Source organism: Lontra canadensis, unplaced genomic scaffold (assembly GCF_010015895.1).
Source record: "Lontra canadensis isolate GAN:19392208 unplaced genomic scaffold, GSC_riverotter_1.0 scaffold6, whole genome shotgun sequence".
In the NCBI taxonomy this organism is placed as follows: Eukaryota; Metazoa; Chordata; class Mammalia; order Carnivora; family Mustelidae; genus Lontra; species Lontra canadensis.
The window spans coordinates 28,777,839-28,792,077 of NW_022631000.1; the positions used below are offsets into that span (position 1 = coordinate 28,777,839).

The 14,239-nt window shown below is 36.4% G+C and overlaps 1 protein-coding gene across 6 annotated transcripts in view; it reads left to right on the plus strand.

Moving 5' to 3' along the window:
- The window catches only part of RNF13 (ring finger protein 13), a 157,063-nt gene that overhangs the window by 87,448 nt on the left and 55,376 nt on the right, over positions 1 to 14,239 (plus strand). For 4 of the 6 annotated variants that reach the window (XM_032852467.1, XM_032852466.1, XM_032852468.1 and 1 more), the window contains one exon: positions 6,316 to 6,403. In XM_032852467.1, the coding sequence (XP_032708358.1) occupies positions 6,316 to 6,403 (88 nt within the window). Of the gene's footprint in view, positions 1 to 6,315; positions 6,414 to 14,239 lie in introns of all 6 variants that reach the window. The other 2 variants (XM_032852472.1, XM_032852470.1) reach the window with 1 other exon arrangement.

The following is a 14,239-nucleotide window of genomic DNA, read 5'->3' on the forward strand; positions in this document are numbered from 1 at the left end:
TTGATATTTCTTGTAAGGCCACTGGCACAGATTCTCTGTTTTTGTTCATCTGGAAATGTCTTAATTTCATCTTCATTTTTTTTCAAGATTTTATTTAATTTATTTTAGAAAGAGAGAGTGAGTGAGTGCATGGGGTTGGGGACAAGCAGACTATACCAAGCTGGACTTGGGCCTCGATCTCAGGACTCTGAGATGACCTGAGCCAAAATCAAGAGTCAGTTGCTCAGGGTGCCAGGGTGGCTCAGTTGGTTAAGCGACCGTCCTTGGCTCAGGTCCTGATCCCAGGGTCTTGGGATAGAGCCCCACATTGGGCTCTCTGCTCAGTGGGGAGCCTGCTTCTCCCTCTCCCTCTGCCTGCTACTCTGCCTGCTTGTTCTCTCTTGCTCTCTCTGTCAAATAAATAAATAAAATTTAAGAAAAAAAAAATCAGTTGCTCAACTGACTGAGCCACCCAGGCGCTCCTCACCTTCATTTTTGAAGGAAGCTTAAGCTGGATAAGCTTAAGCTGAATTCTAAACTCAATTATTTTCTCTCGAAGCCTTTTATTAGTTCATCTAAGTAGATGGTTATGTCAACTTACAAATAAAGAGAATCTTCTTTGGTAATCTATATTCACTCTTTCTGTCTCTCTTCCCAATCTCCACTGCCCCGTGCCTGCCACCTTCCTTATTTCATTGGCCAGAATTTCAGTATACAATGCTGAATAGATGAGGTGAGGGTTAACATCTTTCTCTTGTTGCTGTTATTGAGAAGAAAACATTCAGTGTTTTACCAGAAAATGTGTTGATTGTGGGATTTTTTGTAGATAACACTAATAATGTAGAAATATTTTACAATGTCAATATAAAATGTGAACTCAAGTTCATTATTGGGCAGGAAAGTAGATTGAGAGCCAGAAGAAAATGAAAGATGCTTTAAAGTCACTGTAGGTATCATATGATTAAATTTAGTCATTCTCTTCCTAGTAGTCAAGTGCTTAAAATGCATCTTGAGATAGGTGTATCTTTTAATATTTATACCCAAGCCAGGTAGACTTTCCAGGTAGAAATTCCCTAATATTTATTACATCTTTTTTTACTCCTATTACTACTTTACTTGTTTCAGTAAATAAAATTATAGCATATCATAGAAAATTCCCTCTAAATCATATTTTCATTCTGAATGAATTACAATCTGACGTATTTCAGCTTTCTAGTTAAAAATAAATGACCTTTTTACATTTATAATAAAATGGTGAAATAATGAACTAAACTTAAGATTGTATTATCACTAAAATTAGAAGAGAATATATTTAAACTTGGCTACTATTTTGAATCAAACATATTTTTTCCCATCAATTGAAAGCAGATATTCTTAGAAACATGGGGCATCTGTAGGAGACATGTGTATGGTGTTCATGGAATGTTACCTGTCTGTCTGAAATAATCCAATAAGCTTGCTTTTTCACTGTTGTTCAGGTGTTACAAATTTTTCTTCATGAAAGAAAAAAAACAAATTTATAATTCAGATAAAGACTTGAAATGTGTTTCAAAATTAAAAAAAAATCTTATAGGTGTTTCTGCTGTCAATAATTGGGTTTTTTTCAAGGTTATTTTCCATCAAGGAAAGTCAGCTCTGTTGAATTTTTACCATTCTTGCAAATATATAGCTTAGAGATATACATAGCTCTGCTTATGTGTAGCATCTCTTCTCAGAGGAAAAAAAGAAGTACATTTAGTTCACGTACAGATGTTAAAGGGGTTTGAAGACTATAAGAAATGTAAAACTGAATGGATTATGTCTTATTAGAAGTTAGTTATTTTTAGCAACCACGTAGCTAGATTTACTCCAAATATTTGTTGGATGGATGAGTGAATTAATTTGCTGAAAATCTTTAAGTTTTTATCTCAAGTCTTAATCTGTTGTATTCTGTCTTACCTAAAAAAAAAAAAAAATCTATATATAGAAACCTTGCTACCTCCCCCATTATTAAGAGGCATTCCTTTCTCTTTCCTTGTGAAAATAAGCTCTGCTTCTCAGGCTTTTCCATTTCTGTTTAAGCATATTCCCCAAGTTTCCTAGGTTCCAAGGTCCAAAAATTAGTTTTTGAAGAAGAATAAAAACTATTGTTCTTTCATATCATTGCCATCTTTCTATCCTGCCTTTTCATAACATCTCCACATATTCAGTTTCTCCTTTCCATATCAATCTAAGTAGACCAGATTTGTTCTGAAATACTGCCTCAGCCATGTCAGCGCCTTAATCAGTTGCCTTCTGTGAACCCTAACAGAGTAGATGCCATGTCTGATTTTTGGAATGGTCTCCAAGGTAGTACTGCCAATCTGGCCCTTTGTTTTCTTTCTTCTCACCTTGGATTCTCCAAGAGCAACAGTAAAAATCAATAGCAATGACAGTACTCATAACTAGCACTTATTTAATATGTGCCAGGTACTGTCTAAGCACTATTTTGAGTGTTTTACATATATTAAATCATTTAATCCTCATAGTAACTCTTTAAGTTGGGTATATTATCAGACTTAAAGAGAAGTTAACTTACTTGCCTAATAAGTTCATACAACTTATATGTGACAGAGTCAGAATTGGAATGCAGGTAATTTTGTTCCAAGAGTTTATATTTTTAACTTCTCTGCAGATCTTTCTTTCAGTAACATTCTTTATTTAGTAATGTCGATGTTTTATTTTGTTTTTAGTAGGCCTTGCTAGGTCCTGACTTTTGTTTTGTTCTTTCTCTTCCTTATCATATGAGAAATTTCCCTCAACTCTTTTCTACAGTTAGCCCAAATTTTTTCTCTTTGTTAAAGTGTAATTCATGTCGCATAAAATCTGTGATAGGCATTTCAGCCCACCAAATATTTCCCCTCTAAGTTTCCAAAAACTCTATGACAGTATTTTAGCACTTTCCTTCTTGGCTTTAAACTCTGTTTTGCATAGAGGTTTCATTTGACCCACAAGGTTTTATGATCATGTTGTCTAAGTTTTGATGATTTCTCAGTTCAGTTCCTTTTCTCACACATTTGTAAAATGTTAAGTAAGGTTCATAATTTTTGTTCTCTTCCTGATTCATTGGGAAATTCCATGCTTCTATCTCTAATCAGATTTAAAAAAAACGCAGCTCTGTCTAAATGCGATTGTAGGGCACTTTTACTTACCCATTTTTCCTCCTTTCTAAAATATAGAAAAGAATACCTACTTTGTTGAGGTGTGTTAGGTATTAGAGATAATATATGTAAAGCACTAGCATATAGAAGCTTCCTTTATTCATTATAGCTTTTAGTCTGGAGCCTTGTTACATGTATCCTATCAACAGTTAACTCCCAACTTCTCAATCCTTCAAATCCCATAAAAGATCTCTACTTGCAATCTTGACAGCTCAATCAGTTCTTCTTACAAGACTTGTTTTATTAGTGTCAGTATTACCAATTTGTCCACTCTGGAAATAAGATGAACTATTGTGTCATTTCCAGGGTTCCTTTTCGAACCTTACTGAAAGTTTTTCCATTAACAGTTTGCTATCTTTTGACATGCTGGCTACTTCCTATAACAAGCCAGCGGTCCTGTATTACTCCAGAACTCTTGGATAGGTGCCGTCTGGTCTACATAATTTAGTTGCAGCTAATTTTTTATTAGAGCTAAAATATTTAGAGCATTTACCACAATTTGAGCTAATGGCTTTGATCAATCTCCTTTAAAAGGCAGATTGGCAATACAATTCAGAAGGCTTTTTCATGAAATTTTCAGTTTTGATGTCTCTCTTGGAATTTAGGTTTGTTCACAGTGCATGTTTTTTATTCGTCAATCTTTGAGTTCTTTGCCTCCATCTGACACCATGTGTGAGGTTGCATTTTATGAATGTGAAACTTTGCACATGTTTACTAAGTTGATTTAGGTTTTATTTCTGCCTCGTGTTCTTAAAAATACCAGCTGCTGCTTAGTTAAAAATGTAATTTAATTTGACTTGATGCACACGTTTTGTAGTTCATAAACATGGATATAGTTTCCTTGTTTGTATTCATAAGTCTGTTGGTCCATATGTTAATGTGTTTCTTGATTTAATTTTAATACTTTATTTTGGAGATCAATAAAAACAACAAAAGCCTTAGGGAAGACTTCTTGTTAAATTTTTGAAAACATGTTTCTAATTTTGGGAAGTCACACTTGTACATTCAAAAATCCCTGCCTATTTTAGTGGTTTTCTAAGTTTTCTGTTTGAGGTATTTTATTTTGTTAGCAGAGAACAGCTTTTGATATTGATATAGTATTATATTGTATTTATGGAACCAATTGCATTTTGGATGTGTGAAGGAAACTTTTCTCCTCAGTTGCTCCATGCAGTTTTAAGAATCTAATGGCTAGTTTTAATTACACACTTGGCAGGTTGTTGTAAATCCAATAATTTATATTGGTAGTTACTAACATTTGGGGGTTCAGAAAGCCTTTTGTAAAATAATGATGGTTTTATCTCTTCTACCAGAAAAGCTCACACGTAAACAACTACAGGAGCTTTAAGGACCCCATGGAAGGTTGTTTTTTTTTGTTTTGTTTTTTTGAAATGGGATAGTAGGGGTGTGTGTGTGTGTGTGTGTGTGTGTGTGTGTGTATAGAAGGTGCAATATAAGATCTTTAAGGAAAATGAAAACAAATTGATATAAATGCTGTAAGCAGGGAGTGGTTATGTGGGTGCTTGAAAAATGCACAGCAGGTCATGGAACAGGACAGGCTTCATGGAGATAATGAAATTTGAAGGCCTGATAGGCATTCAGAAGACAAAGCCTATTCCAAGCAGACATACTAGCATGAGCTAATAGAGAGGCAAGAAAGTGCCTGACCTCTTTGGATATCCATGAGAATCGAGAGCTCTTTCAGAGCAAGGGTTGTTTCTAATTCACCTTTGAGTTCTGCACTGTGCCGCACAGTACCTTATGTAATTTTATTATGTAAACTCCACAAATACTAGTTGAATTGAACTTTTTTTCCACTCTTTATCATGGTTCCTGAGACCACCTTCCTATGTGTCCTATTGTGTCATATCACAAATATATATTTTGCAGGGAAACAAGTTAAATCATGTAATTTCAAATTACATGATTTTTTTTTAGCCAAATTCATTGGCTTTAAAAAGCTAAAACTTGTTTTTTTATTAGAAAATCTTTTGATATAAATTTTATATTTCTTAAATTGTATCTCTGGCGACATTTGTTTTTTGAATGTCTTAAACATTTCTCCTCAGTTACTGGGTTAGCTTTTTGGGAGCAGTTAAAATGGTCATGAAAGCATCAAATAAACTAATAGCAACCCCAAGCAAGTATACTTCTGTTTAACTAAAAGCTAAGTGAAGTCTCTTCTGCTATGGTAATAGAATGAACAAATAATAGATTAATATATAAGTAATAAGATGTAAGATTTAGAAACTATAATATCCTTCTTAAGAGTATTTTTTTCCTCCCCTTGAAAAAACAATACTATCTATGTGGAAGAAGTTTTGGAGCTAGCAATTTGTCAATTTTAGCTGGATACTTAAAAATGCACATGTAACAAAGAAAAATGCCAAACTTTCTTGATTTTTGACATTTTCTTGCAGAACTAATAAACATTCCTTATTAACAGTTTTATTGGCTGGTTAATTTTCTTGCCATATTCCTAACATTAGAGCAGTAGGTCCTGTGTTGGTGAACTATTTATGCTACTTTAATCAGTTTTTAGAAAATCTCTGCCTAATTTTCTTTCTTGTGTTTGTAATGTTATAATGTGGGCTATTAATTTGTGGGCATGTTTTAAACATTTACTCTTGAATAAGGAATATTTAGTGAGCGCCTGCTCTGTGAGGCTGTTTCACAGGTGCTTTTAATTCCTTGAGACACTCATCGACTACAGACTGGGTTTTTATTTATTTTTTCAGTGACAGGATAAAATTATTCTGATTAATCTGCATGATAAAAGTAATTTATCCAAGTTTATTCCCCTATAAGCAGCATATATTTGAATGTCCAAGGGCTCTTGAGCATGATCATAGCAAATCTCTATGTGTCAGAGCTAGGTGGGTTTATTGCTTTGGATCCTTTAGTATTTTAGCTTGTATCTGTCCTTTATTTGCTTTTCATTCACTTCATGCCATGAATGAAATCAAGAAAATATCCAAAGTCATTGATAATTATAAAATATGTCATGTTTCAAGAACATATTTGAGATCTATTCTTAGATATATACGTAATCTAGTCCTAGACACATGGTATAGATTTGCTGGTTTATGTTGAAGTTGAGGGACTGTATGACAAAGCAGTCTTTTCCTCATAATTGTTATTGTTTTCTGACTTGCAGGTTTTAAATGCACAGAGAGCAGGATACAAAGCAGCCATAGTTCACAATGTTGACTCTGATGACCTCATTAGCATGGGATCCAACGACAGTAAGTACAGGTATCACTTTTCTTCTCTCCTGTTTGACAGATCTTTTTGAAACTAAAACTTAACAAGACTTCCCCCCCACTCTCATTTTCTTTTTAAAAAGCAAAATTTCTTTTCTTTTAGAAAGGTAACTCATCCTAACCCTCTTGTGACAATTTTATTCATACTGAAGTAGAATTGTTCTTTTCTGAACAGTTAGTTGTCTTGTTTTCTTTTAACTTTGTGTTTCATTTTAGAAGCTGTGTTGATATTTTGGCAAAAATCAAAGCTTTAAATAGAGATAAACATGCTGACTTAAGGATTCCATAGAAGAATTCTGGTGATTTCTTTATAGAGTTACAATATTAAATGTTAGGCTATGCATCTATACTAGGTAGCTACTGTATTCTTATAGAATTTCAAAGCCACATACTTGTGCTTTCTTACACCAGTTGGTTATTAGCTTCTTAACATACGTTGACATGCCTATAGCTTTTCGTTCAAAATGGGAATGTTTTCCCTTATTCTTTACTAAATACCAGCTTGTAGGGAAAATGAGCCAATTTTAACCAAATAACTGGCTTTAACCAGTGACTTTTAAGCTGTATGCTTTCACTTAATTTGGTGAGAGTGGTAAAGGGTATCTTTTGTTATGTTAAGGATGTGACTTTGGGACCCCATCAAAGGATGAGGGCTGGTTGCCAGTCTCCCCCAGCCCCCAATCTGGGGAGAGACAGAGGACTGGAAGTTGACTAGATCTCCAGTGGCCAGTGGTTTACTGTGTAATAGAGCCTCCATAAAAACCCAAAAGGACAGGGTTCAAAGAGCTGCTAGATTGGTGAACACATTGAGATTTGGGGAGAATTCTGTGCCTCAAAAGGGCATGGAATCTCCACATCCCTTCTCACATACTTTGCCCTATGCATCTCTTCCATCTGGCTGTTCCTGAGTTCTATTCTTTCATAATAAACTGATAATCTGGTAAGTTTCTCTGAGTTCTGTGAGCTACTTTACTAATTAATTGAACCCAAGGAGGGGGCTGTCAGTGGAACCTCTAACCTATCGCCAGTGAATCAAAAGCATATGTGATAACCTGGACTTAAAACTGGTGTCTGAAGAGTTGAGGGCAGTCTTGTGAGACTAAACCTTTAACCTGTAGAATCTGATGCTATCTCTAAGTAGATAATGACAGAATTGAGTTGAGTTGTTCCATGGTATGGGGGATATCCCCCACATATTCATTGAAAATTGGGTTCAGACCCCAAAGCACACTGCCAGCATCCATGATTAAGTATTTTATTCTTTTCTTCTAGCACCTAATCATAATACCTCTGGCTACTAAGTGCCATTGAGTTTCATATGCAAGAAAGAGCTTGGAGCAAAAAGCAGACATAAAGCTATGGACTGGTATCCTAAATTGGAATATGTTTAAGACTTTAAATAATTAGATCCTCAATAGGAAATATTTTGGAGTCCTTAACTAAATTTTTTATAATTTAAGACGCTGTTCGTTGTTGTTGTTGTTATTGTTTGAGTAGAACCCTTTTCTTCTTACCCTTAGAATCTGAGATAAAATTATAACTTATAAAAGTAAAATTTGGTGGGGTGCCTGGGTGGCTCAGTGGGTTAAGGCTCTGCCTTCAGCTCAGGTCATGATCTCAGGGTCCTGGGATCAAGCCCCGCATTGGGCTCTCTGCTTGGCGGGGAACCTGTTTTCCTCTCTCTCTGCCTGCCTCTCTGCCTGCCTCTTGCCTACTTGTGATCTCTCTCTCTCTGCAAATAAATAAATAAAATCTTTAAAAAAAAGAAAAGTAAAACCTGGTAATAAGTTCCTTCGTTAATTTCCATATATATTTTAAATTATTATTTAACATTCTAGCTGATTAAATCATTAAAGTGCATGAGGTTCCCTTGGGAAGGTCTAGCATTTCACAAAAAGTTTGACAGTCACTGCTGGGAAATAGAGGAATTGATGAAGGTACTTGACTTACCAAATAAACTAGTTCTTTTGGTACTGCAGATTTGACATGATCTTCTTCCCCTTCAGCTATCTCTCTTAAAAATATATATATATGCCAGGTCAGTAACTTTTGTTACCTGTATACATTACTAGCAAAATGGAAAGCATAACTACTCAAGAAAGGGTGTGAATTTAAATTGACACTCTCACTTGTATCAGCTGTATAACTTTAAGCAAGTTACTTACTCCTTGTGTGTTTTGCTGAAGTCCTGAGCCCAGTGTTTAGCAGGCTTCAAGACCTTCTCAGGTGTTTTGAGTTAAACAGATTCATATTTATAAACTATTTACTCTCTTTACACGTTTTCAATAAAACTTTTGCAAGCAGGAAGTGCCTGTTCCCTTTAACACCTATTTTGTCTTTATAATACCATGAAACCTTTTTGTGGTAATCATGACAGTTCCTAAGGAAAATGTGTTAAATGTTAAAAGTAGCACACAACCATGTAATCCTGTTGTTGCCATGGAAATGTTCCAGTTGAGCTATTACATTTCAAAGATTGCTCAGAATTTTGGTTCTTTATTGCTTGGATTATTTCTGTGATATTTTGCTCTATGCCTGTGTATCTGTGTTTGGGACATTTCTTATATTCAAAAACAAATGTTGTAAAGATCTTTACAATTTGCAACTTTGCTGTTATTTGGAAGAGGAAAGGAAAGCATGGATTCATTAAAAGAGACATGTATCTATTCCCTTTTTAAGGCTTAGTCTATAACCACCAAGAATATTGTGCATATTCTAGAAACAGACATTGTAGTATCTGGAAACAAAAGGAAGTTTTAAAAGCCCCTTGCTGCCAACATTTCACACAAGGAATTTGTCTGTTTTTATTTCAGCTAGGACATAGGATGGGTTAACTCAGTGAGCCAGTAATATTTGTCATCTTCAGGAGGCAGCAGAATGTGATGGAGAAAACACCAACTTCGGAACCAGGAAATGTGGGTTTATTCTTCTAGGTTAGTTAATATATGAATTTTGGGAGAGTTACTTAGCCTTTTAAGCCCTTTACTTTTATCTGTAAAGGTGTGAATAATTTTTATTTTTATTTGACCTGACAAGGTTGTGAAGATCCTATGAGAGCAGATATGTGAGAAAACCCATGCCATGACAGAGTTGCAAGAGCTTAGATTAGGAAGTGGAGCCTCAAGTTTGAATCTAGGCTGTGCAAATTCCCAATTGTATAATCAGGGCAGGTTATCAATATGTCTGGGTTTGTTTCTTCTCTTTTTTTCCTTGCTGTCTTCCTTGAACAAGTATTTTTTTGACAGCCTACTCTTCATCAGGTACTATTTTAGCCACCATGACTACAGCAGGGAATGATACACTTTAAGGCTCTGCTCTCATACCTTTCAGTGAAATAGCAGAATGCAGCACTTAGTGTGGGTTCTGGGTACTGCCTGCTAGGGTTTGAATTGCAGCTGGATCACCTGCTAGCTGTTTGACCTTGGGAATATTTTCTTACATCTCTGTAGGCCTCACCTTTCTGATCTGTAAAATGGGGATGTTAATAGTACTTAACTCATTGGGTGGTTGTTGAGGATCGAATGAATTCAGACATAGAAAACCTCTAGGAGAGAGGAGTCAAGATGGCGGAGAAGTAGCAGGCTGAGACTACTTCAGGTAGTGGGAGATCAGCTAGATAGCTTATCTAAAGATTGCAAACACCTACAAATCCAACGGGAGATCGAAGAGAAGAAGAACAGCAATTCTAGAAACAGAAAATCAAGCACTTTCTGAAAGGCTCGGTCAGCTCGGAGCGCAGCCGGAGGCCAGGGTGACGGGAGCAATTGGGCGCAGTTCTCTGAGAGTGCACTGAGGAGTGGGGCCCCAGACTCTCGGCTCCTCTGGGCTAGAGACTGGGAGGCCGCCATCTTCATTCCCATACTCCGGAACTCTACGGAAAGCGCTCAGGGAACAAAAGCTCCCGAAAGTGAACCGAGCGGATTACTCAGCCCAGCCCCTGGTAAGGGCGGTGCAACTCCGCCTGGGGCAGAGACACTTGAGAATCACTACAACAGGCCCCTCCCCCAGAAGATCAACAAGAAACCCAGCCAGGACCAAGTTCACCTACCAAGGAGTGCAGTTTCAATACCAAGGAGAGCAGCGGAATTCCAGAGGAGGAGAAAGCAAAGCACGGAACTCATGGCTTTCTCCCCATGATTCTTTAGCCTTGCAGTTAAATTTTTTTTTCTTTTTCAATTTTTTTTTTCTCTTCTTCTGATAAATTTTTTTAACTTTTACCCTTTTCTTTTTTAACATTTTTTAACTAGTTTATCTAATATATATATATATTTTTCCTTTTTATATTTTTTCATTATTGGTTTTCTTTTTTTATTTGTTTCTTTTTTCTTTCTTTCTTTCTTTTTTTTTTTTTTTCTTTCCGAACCTCTTTATATCCCCTTTCGCCCCCCCTCACGATTTGGGATCTCTTCTGATTTGGCTAAAGCATATTTTCCTGGGGTTGTTGCCACTTTTTTAGTATTTTACTTGTTCCTTCATATACTCTTACCTGGACAAAATGACAAGGCGGAAAAATTCACCACAAAAAAAAGAACAAGAGGCAGTACCAAAGGCTAGGGACCTAATCAATACAGACATTGGTAATATGTCAGATCTAGAGTTCAGAATGACGATTCTCAAGGTTCTAGCCGGGCTCTAAAAAGGCATGGAAAATATTAGAGAAACCCTCTCGGGAGATATAAAAGCCCTTTCTGGAGAAATAAAAGAACTAAAATCTAATCAAGTTGAAATCAAAAAAGCTATTAATGAGGTGCAATCAAAAATGGAGGCTCTCACTGCTAGGATAAATGAGGCAGAAGAAAGAATTAGTGATACAGAAGACCAAATGACAGAGAATAAAGAAGCTGAGCAAAAGAGGGACAAACAGCTACTGGACCACGAGGGGAGAATTCGAGAGATAAGTGACACCATAAGACGAAACAACATTAGAATAATTGGGATTCCAGAAGAAGAAGAAAGAGAGAGGGGAGCAGAAGGTATATTGGAGAGAATTATTGGAGAGAATTTCCCCAATATGGCAAAGGAAACAAGCATCAAAATCCAGGAGGTTCAGAGAACCCCCCTCAAAATCAATAAGAATAGGTCCACACCCCGTCACCTAATAGTCAAATTTACAAGTCTTAGTGACAAAGAGAAAATCCTGAAAGCAGCCCGGGAAAAGAAGTCTGTAACATACAATGGTAAAAATATTAGATTGGCAGCAGACTTATCCACAGAGACCTGGCAGGCCAGAAAGAGCTGGAATGATATATTCAGAGTACTAAACAAGAAAAACATGCAGCCAAGAATACTAGATCCAGCTAGGCTCTCATTGAAAATAGAAGGAGAGATTAAAAGCTTGCAGGACAAACAAAAACTGAAAGAATTTGCAAACACCAAACCAGCTCTACAGGAAATATTGAAAGGGGTCCTCTAAGCAAAGAGAGACCCTAAAACTAGTAGATCAGAAAGGAACAGAAACAATATACAGTAACAGTCACCTTACAGGCAATACAATGGCACTAAATTCATATCTCTCAATAATTACCCTGAATGTTAATGGGCTAAATGCCCCAATCAAAAGACACTGGGTATCAGAAGGGATAAAAAACAAAACCCATCTATATGTTGCCTACAAGAAACGCATTTTAAACCCAAAGACACCTTCAGATTTAAAGTGAGGGGGTGGAAAACAATTTACCATGCTAATGGACATCAGAAGAAAGCAGGAGTGGCAATCCTTATATCAGATCAATTAGATTTTAAGCCAAAGACTATAATAAGAGATGAGGAAGGACACTATATTATACTCAAAGGATCTGTCCAACAAGAAGATCTAACAATTGTAAATATCTATGCCCCTAACGTGGGAGCAGCCAACTATATAAACCAATTACTAACAAAATCAAAGAAACACATCAACAATAATACAATAATAGTAGGGGACTTTAACACTCCCCTCACTGAAATGGACAGATCATCCAAGCAAAAGATCAACAAGGAAATAAAGGCCTTAAATGACACACTGGACCAGATGGATATCACAGATATATTCAGAACATTTCATCCCAAAGCAACAGAATACACATTCTTCTCTAGTGCACATGGAACGTTCTCCAGAATGGATCACATCCTCGGTCCTAAATCAGTCTTAACCGGTATCAAAAGATTGGGATCATTCCCTGCATATTTTCAGACCACAATGCTCTGAAGCTAGAACTCAATCACAAGAGGAAATTTGGAAAGAACCCAAATACATGGAGACTAAACAGCATCCTTCTAAAGAATGAATGGGTCAACCAGGAAATTAAAGAAGAATTGAAAAAATTCATGGAATCAAATGATAATGAAAATACAACGGTTCAAAATCTGTGGGACACAACAAAGGCAGTCCTGAGAGGAAAATATATAGCGGTACAAGCCTTTCTCAAGAAACAAGAAAGGTCTCAGGTACACAACCTAACCCTACACCTAAAGGAGCTGGAGAAAGAACAAGAAAGAAACCCTAAACCCAGCAGGAGAAGAGAAATCATAAAGATCAGAGCAGAAATCAATGAAATAGAAACCAAAAAAACAATAGAACAAATCAATGGAACTAGGAGCTGGTTCTTTGAAAGAATTAATAAGATTGATAAACCCCTGGCCAGACTTATCAAAAAGAAAAGAGAAAGGACCCAAATCAATAAAATCATGAATGAAAGAGGAGAGATCACAACGAACACCAAAGAAATACAGACAATCATAAGAACATATTATGAGCAACTCTGTGCCAACAAATTTGACAATCTGGAAGAAATGGATGCATTCCTAGAGACATATAAACTACCACAACTGAACCAGGAAGAAATAGAAAGCCTGAACAGACCCATAACCAGTAAGGAGATTGAAACAGTCATCAAAAATCTCCAAACAAACAAAAGCCCAGGGCCAGATGGCTTCCCGGGGGAATTCTACCAAACATTTAAGGAAGAACTAATTCCTATTCTCCTGAAACTGTTCCAAAAAATAGAAATGGAAGGAAAACTTCCAAACTCCTTTTATGAGGCCAGCATCATCTTGATCCCAAAACCAGACAAGGATCCCATCAAAAAAGAGAACTATAGACCAATATCCTTGATGAACACAGATGCAAAAATTCTCACCAAAATACTAGCCAATAGGATTCAACAGTACATTAAAAGGATTATTCACCACGACCAAGTGGGATTTATTCCAGGGCTGCAAGGTTGGTTCAACATCCGCAAATCAATCAATGTGATACAACACATTAATAAAAGAAAGAACAAGAACCATATGATACTCTCCATAGATGCTGAAAAAGCATTTGACAAAGTACAGCATCCCTTCCTGATCAAAACTCTTCAAAGTGTAGGGATAGAGGGCACATACCTCAATATTATCAAAGCCATCTATGAAAAACCCATCGCAAATATCATTCTCAATGGAGAAAAACTGAAAGCATTTCCGCTAAGGTCAGGAACATGGCAGGGATGTCCGTTATCACCACTGCTATTCAACATAGTACTAGAAGTCCTAGCCTCAGCAATCAGACAACAAAAAGAAATTAAAGGCCTCCAAATCGGCAAAGAAGAAGTCAAACTATCACTCTTTGCAGATGATATGATACTATATGTGGAAAACCCAAAAGACTCCACTCCAAAACTGCTAGAACTGGTACAGGAATTCAGTAAAGTGTCAGGATATAAAATCAATGCACAGAAATCAGTTGCATTTCTCTACACCAACAACAAGACAGAAGAAAGAGAAATTAAGGAGTCAATCCCATTTACAATTGCACCCAAAACTATAAGATATCTAGGAATAAACCTAACCAAAGAGACT